This window comes from Saccostrea echinata, unplaced genomic scaffold (assembly GCF_033153115.1).
Source record: "Saccostrea echinata isolate AGI-Se365-2 ecotype Australia unplaced genomic scaffold, CSIRO_AGI_Sech_v1 ptg000017l, whole genome shotgun sequence".
NCBI lineage: Eukaryota > Metazoa > Mollusca > Bivalvia > Ostreida > Ostreidae > Saccostrea > Saccostrea echinata.
This window is the reverse complement of record NW_026889766.1, coordinates 3046670-3055883: the sequence shown is the minus strand read 5'-3', so window position 1 is coordinate 3055883 and position 9214 is coordinate 3046670. Positions and strand designations below refer to the sequence as shown.

General features: G+C 35.7%; 1 protein-coding gene across 1 annotated transcript; it reads right to left on the bottom strand.

The window, feature by feature from the left end:
• Positions 1 to 1318: 1318 nt before the first annotated feature.
• LOC133189231 (uncharacterized) lies at positions 1319 to 7137 on the bottom strand. Its single transcript, XM_061324633.1, has 5 exons — positions 6777 to 7137; positions 3542 to 3823; positions 2881 to 3177; positions 1807 to 2103; positions 1319 to 1707 (listed from the first exon to the last, which is right to left on the bottom strand). Exons 1-5 carry the CDS (start codon positions 7135 to 7137, stop codon positions 1319 to 1321), a joined length of 1626 nt encoding a protein of 541 aa, XP_061180617.1.
• Between the last annotated feature and the right edge of the window lie 2077 nt (positions 7138 to 9214).

The following is a 9214-nucleotide window of genomic DNA, read 5'->3' as shown; positions in this document are numbered from 1 at the left end:
CTCAAGAACACCTGACACAGGGGCCATGAAATTCAAAATTTTGGAAGAGGCATCCTTTCTCATCATAACTATGTATTTAGTTTGTTTAATTAATACCAAGGGGCAGAGGAGAAGATTTTCAAAGCATTAATTTATTTTCAGTATATAATAAATAAGCCCCCCCCCCCCCCAACATGGAACCCCTGACCAAGGGGCCATGAAATTCACAATTTTGGAAGAGGCACTCTAGCTCTTCATAACTATGTACTTAGTTCATCAGCTCAATACCCAGGAGCAGAGAAGATTTTCAAAGCATTAATTTATTTTCACTATATAGAAAAGCCCCCCCCCCCCCCACACACACATGGAACCCCTCACCAAGAGGGGCCATGAAATTCACAATTTCGGAAGAGACACTCTTGCTCATCATAACTATGTACTTAATTCATCGGCTTAATACCCAGGAGCAGAGGAGAAGATTTTCAAAGAATTAATGCATTTTCACTATATAATCATTAGAGCCCCACCCTAACACCAGAACCCCTGATCCTGGGGCCATGAAATTCACAATTTTGGAAGAGGCACTCTTGCTCATCATAACTATGTACTTAATTCATCGGCTTAATACCCAGGAGCAGAGGAGATTTTTAAAAAATTAATACATTTTCACTATATATTCATTAGAGCCCCGCCCAAACACCAGAACCCCTGACTCAGGGGCCATGAAATTCACAATTTTGGAAGAGGCACTCTTGCTCATCATAACTATGTACTTAATTCATCGGCTTAATACCCAGGAGCAGAGGAGAAGATTTTTAAAGAATTAATGCATTTTCACTATATAATCATTAGAGCCCTGCCCTAGCACCAGAACCCCTGACCCTGGGGCCATGAATTTCACAATTTTGGTAGAGGGCTCAATGCTTATTACAATCATGCCAACAGTTTGACTGCTTGATGTCCAGGAGTAAAGAAGAAGATTTTTAAAGATTGCATTAATTTTGATGGTTTTAGCTTACCCTTCAGGCCACAGGGGGGCAGGGGCCATGAATTTCACAATTTTTCTCCCCTTCACCCATAGATGCTATATGCCAAAATTGGTTGAAATTGGTTCAGTGGTTCCAGAGAAGAAGCTAAAAATGTTCAAAAGTTTACGACGGATTGACGACGAACGACGACAGACAAAAACAGATAGCAATAGGTCACCTGAGTGACTCAGGTGACCTAAAAAACTGTATACAGGGAAATTTTCGCCTCCGTTTTATTTTCGCCTCTTTCACCTTAGTCACAAATTGGCGAATTTAAGATGTGGCGAATTCAAAGAAGTCATTAGGATTGCTTAAACAGACATGTGAATGGGCGAATTTAAAACGGGACAAAACAGTTTGTTGATGTAAAAGGGCGAAAATAACCCTGTATACAGTAAATAAATAAAACGAAAACCTATTATCCTAATGCTTGCTAATTCGATGTCATCGCCATAGAGAGTATAGTTTCCAAGAAAGCTGCCATTATAAATAGGGATTGTGCTGTATATCCAGTGATGAAAAAAATCATTTCCTCTAGATATCGTGGTATAGAAAGCCTCTGTAGGAACCGCCCCGAGCCATTTGACAGAAATCGGTTTAGGATAGGAGATAACAGGAACATCCACAGTTATAACTGTAGGTAGATGTTCTATTTTGTATGTTGATTTGAACTCTAAACGTTTGTCAAACCGAGGTTTACCTGGAAAAGATAAAGGTACTAGTAATGCATGAATCCATACCTCTCACTCTCTCTCTCTCTCTCTCTCTGAAATATTATATGTATCAAAACAATACTTACAAACAATATTGATAGTAAATGTTGTAGATTTGCTTGGCATTTCTTTTGACGTTCCTTCACACCTGTAGGTGTCTGTATCGGCACACTGGGCTTCTTTAATAGATGTATAATTTGACCAGTAGCCCACACTGTTCACGAGAACGTGGTTTGCCCTGTCCCTGCTGATGGTCACGGCTGGAACGGGATTTCCCTTCACAAGACATGACAATTGCAGGGGTTTATTTTCCGGTATGTTTGACACATTTGCAGCAGCTATTCCATTTATAAATACCTTCGGTGTCGACAAATCTGAAAACACTGAGAAAACAAAACGGATAAGTATACAAAAAATTAATCCAATGGTTCTCAAATTGAAATTTAATTTATTAACGGATACTTTTGCCAATTTTGCTCCAAAGATATTTAAAAAGACAGTAAAAAGGCCAAAAAATTCAATTCTTTACATTTTAATTGATGAATTGGATTGATTGATTGATTTATTATATGTTGTTTTACGTCCCATTCGAGAAGTTTTCACTCATATAGAGACGTCACCATATACCGGTGAAGGGCTTCAAATTTTGACCTTTACTCGGCACTCAGGGTCATTGAGCAGTGAGGGATCTTTATCATGCCAACGCCTACCGTGACACGGGGCCTCGGTTTTTAAGGTCTCATCCGAAGGACCCGCAACTTTCACTTGAAAGTGCCGAGCGCATTAAGGGACAGTTGCTACCCATTTTTTATCGACTTAGGTCAGTAGCGGCTGAGATTCGAACTCACGACCTCCCTATTACGAAGCGAGCGCTCTACCGACTGAGCTACCGTGAACGGTTTGATGAATTGGATTTGTAATCTGAATTTTTCTTATTTTATCAAAAGCTTCTTTATAAATATCTTGAAATTCAAACTAATCAAATGCGTGATAAGTTTTAGTAATATTGAAAAGATCCACATTCTTGAAATCGTGCAATAGAATTGGTATGGCAGATGATGTTTCTAATATGAATAGCTATCTCAATGACAGACAACACACCAGACTGATTGACCGAAATTAGATATCTACTTATTCAACAAATCACAAAAACCACGTACACTGAATGTCTAAATTTATTGTAATTGTTTCCTGTTTGGCATCTAAGCCTTGTGCAACACACTGGAACAATTCATGTTTGCTTCTGCGCACTCGTTGTTCCGGTAATAGCTTTGATGTTTGTCCTTTGGTTGTGGCATTAACAAACTTTCCGGATGGTTCCATGTATTTCCATTGAATACTGCATGGTGGATTACAGTCCACTGTACAGACATACGGACCAAAGATGTCACCGTCACGTAACGTTATGTTGTCACTGATCAATGGTGAAATATTCATGTCTTCTAGATCTGGACCATCTGAATGTTATACATGTACATGTCGTCGCATTACAATCGCTTATATTATTAGTTAAAATACTGTAAAGTGAACTTTTTAATATAAGTCAGAAACTGGTCTTTCATAAATTCATGTTTCATCAATTCAGAAAAAAAGCCATAACTGTCATATGGTCTTCACTGATTATGAAAATTAAAAAAAGACTAAAATATAACGTTTACATTTCTTCCTAATTTGCCGATTATTTTGAATTGAGTGGACATGAAAACTTGTACATGTAATTTATCTAAAACCTTTGGAAATTTTGAGATTTTTGTTGTACGAATCATAGGTTTACAAATACTCAGCTTACTGTAATTTTTTCTGAAAAAAAAAAAAACTTACAGAGCGGGATGATTTGCAGCCGTTTACTTTCCTCAGATATGAGGGTTTCCTTTGCTTGACATGAAATATAGCTGTGTTTATCGCCCTTCGCTATGGTAAATCTGTACATATTTTCCGTACTTTCTTTCACCAGTGTGTTGTTGATGTACCATATGTATGACAATGGAGGGAACTCTTTATAATAGGATGGAACTGAAGTGGATTTACTGTAGCAGGTCACTGATGCGTTTTCTCCTGTTTTGAGAGTCAGATTTCCTGTTATCGCTGGTTTAGTTGGATTTCCTAGATATTTAGAAATTAAAATAGGAATACCAAAAAATAAATGTATTTTTGCCCATTGTTCGAATAGATGTAGCTACATTTGTGAGAAAGACGAAAAATCTTCAGTAAAACTATCTTATAAAGTAATTAATTAAACATATGGACATCTTGATTATAATGAACTTATATGTTTTTCCGATTCTTTTTCTATAGTTACACTTTCCTATATTTCTATATAGAATCTCCTTAAAAGAAACTACATTTCTGTGAACCATGGACTTGTAAGCAAGTTTTCACTATATTCTGAAATAAATCTTTAAATTCAGATATTTTAAAAAGGTATAATCATTGAATTAATAGCCAATAATCAACTCCGTGGAAAAAAGAAATATTAAACCAAAAAAATTGATTTAGCCCAATATAAAGTGCAATATATAACTTTCATTTTGTTTATGGTAATATTTTGGTACTCGGATGATATAATTATTTCTTCCGTTAAAATAAAACAAAGTTTTTTTAAGCAAGAGGCCCAGGGGCCTCATCGCTCACCTGAGCACTATGGCTAGGAAAAAGCAATCAGTTCAGTCTTGAAAGGTCGAAAAGTTTAAATATAAAAGTGGTTCGGGGGGGGGGGGGTATGTTTTGAACAAATTTGAATCTACATTACCTGAGGATGCTTCCATTTAAATATGACCAATCATGGCTTTGGTTCTTGAGTAGAAGATTTTTTAAAGATTTTTCCAATGTATTACTATGTAAAACTTAGCTGCAATAATGTAGCCCTCTCCGATTTTTTTTTATCTGATTTTTTCTGGAGAGGGCTACAATTCCACAGCATCTCTGTAATGGTGCAAATATATTTTTTAAATACGGGCGACTGCAGGCAAAATAAATTGTTTTTACATTCAACTTACTTCTAAAAAGGCGAAATTTTTATACACTGTCAACAACATAGCCCGTTAAACGCGAAAACCAGATAAAATAAATCTGCTTGTTTACCAGTCGCTCTCATCAGAAGCCATGACAGTTCTCGCGTGATGCACTGAGACTTGCGCTTGAAAATTATAAATTACTTTGTAAAGTAGATTTTCGGGGTTACTAAATGATTATGCTGTATGGCATCATTAAATATTTATAATTAAAACTATTCCATGTGACATTTTTTCGTAAACAGCGATATTTATGCCTAAAATAAGGTAATTCATACAGAGATCCGCTCCCTAGAGATCCCTAGTCTCATTGGCTGTCCCAAAATAAAATCGATCAAGGTCAGTAAACATGGCGGATAAATTCAAGTTGTGATGTTGACATACACGAAAAATAACCGATATATGGATTGTTCTGTGTATGTTTGGATTGATTTATGTTTTGCATAACTACATTTTTGGAGTTCAGGTAAGAAATGTCAATTAAATAGCCATTTACTGATAATTTAAGCCGAAATTCGTGCGGGAGTGAATCACTCCCGCACTTGCACCATTACGGAGATCCTTAGGAGTTGTAGCCCTCTCCCAAAAAAAAAAAAAAAAAAAAAAAAAAAAAGGGAGAGGGCTACATTATTGCAGCTATGTAAAACTTGATCACCCATTGTGGCCCCACCCAACCCCTAGGGGTCATGTTTGAACAAACTTGAATCTACACTATCTAAGAATACTTCCATATAAATATGACTAATCATGGCTTTGCTGTTCTTAAGAAATAGTTTTTTTTTAAAGATTTTACTACGTATTCCTATGTAAAACTTTGATCGCCCATTGTGGCCCCACCCGATCCCCGGGGGTCATGATTTGAACAAACTTGAATCTACATTACCTGAGGATGCTTCCATGTAAATATGACCAATCATGGCTTTGCTGTTCTTGAGAAGAAGATTTTTAAAGATTTTTCCTATATATTCCTATGTAAAACTTTGATCGCCCATTGTGGCCCCACCCGACCCCCGGGGGTCATGATTTGAACAAATTTGAATTTACACTACCTGAGGATGCTACCATGTAAATATGACCAATCATGGCTTTGCTGTTCCTGAGAAGAAGATTTTTAAAGATTTTTCCTATATATTCCTATGTAAAACTTTGATCGCCCATTGTGGCCCCACCAGACCTCCAGGGGTCATGATTTGAACAAATTTGAATCTACACTACCTGAGGATGCTTCCACATAAGTTTCATATTTTCAAGCACAGTGGTTCTTGAGAAGAAGATTTTTTAATGATGCCATTAATTTTTCACAATTCATAATTATCTCCCCTTGGAAGAAGGCGTGGTCCTTCATTTGAACAAACTTGAATCCCCCTTACCCAAGGATACTTTGTGGCAAGTTTGGTTGAAATTGGCCCAGTGGTTCTGGAGAAGAAGTCGAAAATGTGAAAAGTTTACAGACGGACAGATGGACAGACGGACAGACAGACAGACGGACGGACTACAGATAAAATGTGATCAGAAAAGCTCACTTGAACCTTCGGCTCAGGTGAGCTAAAAAAAGTCTGGAAACAAAAACAAAGTTTTAAATGTAAAGAATCTACTAAAATACATGTAGCCCCAATGGAGAATACAATTTTGATTTGGCTTATGGTGATACTTTTTCTTTTATTATAACTATTTTTGTTTTCACTAATGTGTCAATTTTACTTTTATTCTGCTGCTAAAATACTTGAAACAAAACTAAAAAAAAAAATGCAAACGTACAGTTTTAGTATAATTGAATCTTAAATTTCACCTATGATAACTAAGACCATCTTTAAAAAATGTCTGTTTGCCCTCTCCCGACCGATTGGCCAAATATGGCCCGGCTTAAAAACTTTTTCACCTCCAGGAAACGACAGTTTTTTTTCTTCTCGATCCGGAATTTTCTCATCCCGTGAACACATATTTTAATTTTATTTTAATATTTTGAAAATTCAGCATTGATATTGAAATTGTCTCGGGGGGAAAATTTCCCACATACATGTACCTACCGACCCAAATTTGTTTACCTTGAGTTGGGAGAGGGCAAACAAACATTATTTCAGGGTGTAACTGACAACCTTTTACCACAAGTACAACGCCTCCTCCACACCAGCATTTATTTTTCACAGTACATCCGGTACATACGGAATAGTATCCAGCATCTCTTCTCCTTATGTTCCTTATCTTAAGACTTATGTTTCCAAAATGAAATGTTGAACTGGGGTAGGCGTATTTCGAAGGATCATATATTGATATATTATCCTCATTTGCACGAAGGATTGGCCTTTGTAAACCGTCGTATGTGTGGATTATTTCATACATTTCACTCAGAGGAAACACATTATTAGTCCAAGATATATTCATTGTGTCACCTTCATTTGACTCCATTATATCTACTGTGTAAGCAAGAAATCAAATAATTTAAAAAATATAGACCGTCAATTGTTCACTTTATTATGAATCATATCTCTCTTCGTATATAAATTACATTCTTCTTATATATGAGAAAATGGATGTCCTTTACAATATAAAAAGCTTCACCTGATTTTCAAATATAAAAAGATTTTTCATCGTCTATATATCTTGCGTTTAGTTGAATAGTTTATTATCTTATGTACAAAAAGTGCCCAAAAGAAATATTTTTTTGCACAGTATGTAAACAAATTATCTAACAAGTTTTAGGATATTCCTTTACTCTCAGATATTTCAAAATATTCATTTATTTCTGTGTAACAATGTTTTTTCTTTAAAAATCCTAATATATAACCGAATAATCAATACAAAAACGTCAGCTGATGTCCAATACATATCAATATTAATAGGGTTTTTTTTTTTCATTATCGAACAACTTGTTGACACTCGTATTTTTACACATTTTCCATACTATTTTCTTTCGGAAAACCTCTGCTGTTCTTAATGATTATTCACAGGTACATGTATAAGACCGCGGAACATTAACTGGCAAAATTGGAAATATACAGCTTACGTCATTTTCATCGTTACAGTCAAAACATTTAATGAGAGACAGTGAAATGGGCGGGTACAATTCGACACGCGGACGTCTGCGAAAACATTGGATTGAAATTGCAATTCGAAATTCATTTTCAATCCACCTCAGCTACGCTAGAACGCACGGTGTTAATGATTGACACAAAAGACAAATAATTTGAAATATATATGAATCAGAATTTCCTATCCCATGTTTTTAAAGAAATATTTGATTTCTGTTTGGTGTGTGTGTGTGTGTGTTGGGTGGTTGGAAGGGGGGGGGGGGGTGAACGATCTTGGAAATGAATAAGAACGTTTTATTTTAGTTTGGACAACCCCTCCCTATTTGTGTTTGTCAAACATTTTTCAGAGAAGAAAAAACTAAAAGCTCTTGTCATCCTAGAAATTAATATATTATTCATGTGAAGGCACGATCTGACTCGACAATTTTTGACAGTCCCCCCCCCCCCTTCTAGAATCAAATGGCCGTCCCCTGAAAAAATAATCTCTGTATTCTAGGACTTTGACGTGTCCTTAAAATTATAGGCTAAAAAACTCATATAAATATGAATTTCAAACAATATGTATTTGGGAATTGAATTTATTTGTCTTTTGAATCATACATTCACACTTGAGGTTTGAAAACAGCTCAGATGGATTGAAATTGAATTTCAAATTTCTTTCAGTGAAGAAGAAAATAAATAATGTCTTTTGTCATCCTACAAATATTTAATATATTCTTTCATGTGAGACATAACCATAAATAATCTGATTCGGCAAAATTTGCCAGCCCCCCCCCCCCCCAACTTCCAGAATCAAATGGTCTTCCCCTAAAAGAATATACATGTAGCTATATCTTCTATAACTTTTGTTTGTCCTCAAAATAGAAAATTGTTATACATTAATTTCAAACTATACGTATTTGGGAACTGAAATTATTTGTCGTTTCGATCATACATTATAACTTTGCGAAAAATAGCTCAGGTGGATTGAAAATGAATTTCGAATTGCAATTTCAATCCAATGTTTTCGCAGACGTCCGTGTCAAATTGTACCCGCCCATTTCATTGTATATCATCAAGTGTTTGACTGCGACATATGGAAATGACGTAAGCTGCATATTTCCAATTTTGCCAGTTAATGTTCCGCGGTCTTATGATTATGACATTTATACATAATGATGCAAACCTTGTCTGGTCTTATCATATGAATGCTCAAAAAAGAAGAAAACAATCAAAAACAGACAATTTATAACTGTAGCAATAGCATCTAGAGCGTACCTTGGATATTGTAATAGACTCGTTTATGATTTTCTTTGTACTCCACGACACGGATGGTAGAAGATTTATACTGTAGAATGTCCTCTATAATGAATTGTTTTCCAGTAAATATCACCCATTTATTTTGTAAAGGTGTTGTCACAAAAATTGGAAGCTTTGAGGAACCGGTATGAGTCAGCACCAGATCTCCATTTTTG

Excerpts from the sequence above, each read along its gene's own strand:
- LOC133189231 (XM_061324633.1), bottom strand. The coding sequence starts at position 7,137 with ATGGAGTCAAATGAAGGTGACACAATGAATATATCTTGGACTAATAAT. Across the intron at positions 3,178-3,541 it reads GCTGCAAATCATCCCGCTCT|ATGGTCCAGATCTAGAAGAC; the intron begins GTAAGTTTTTTT and ends TATAACATTCAG. Across the intron at positions 1,708-1,806 it reads ATTTACTATCAATATTGTTT|GTAAACCTCGGTTTGACAAA; the intron begins GTAAGTATTGTT and ends TATCTTTTCCAG.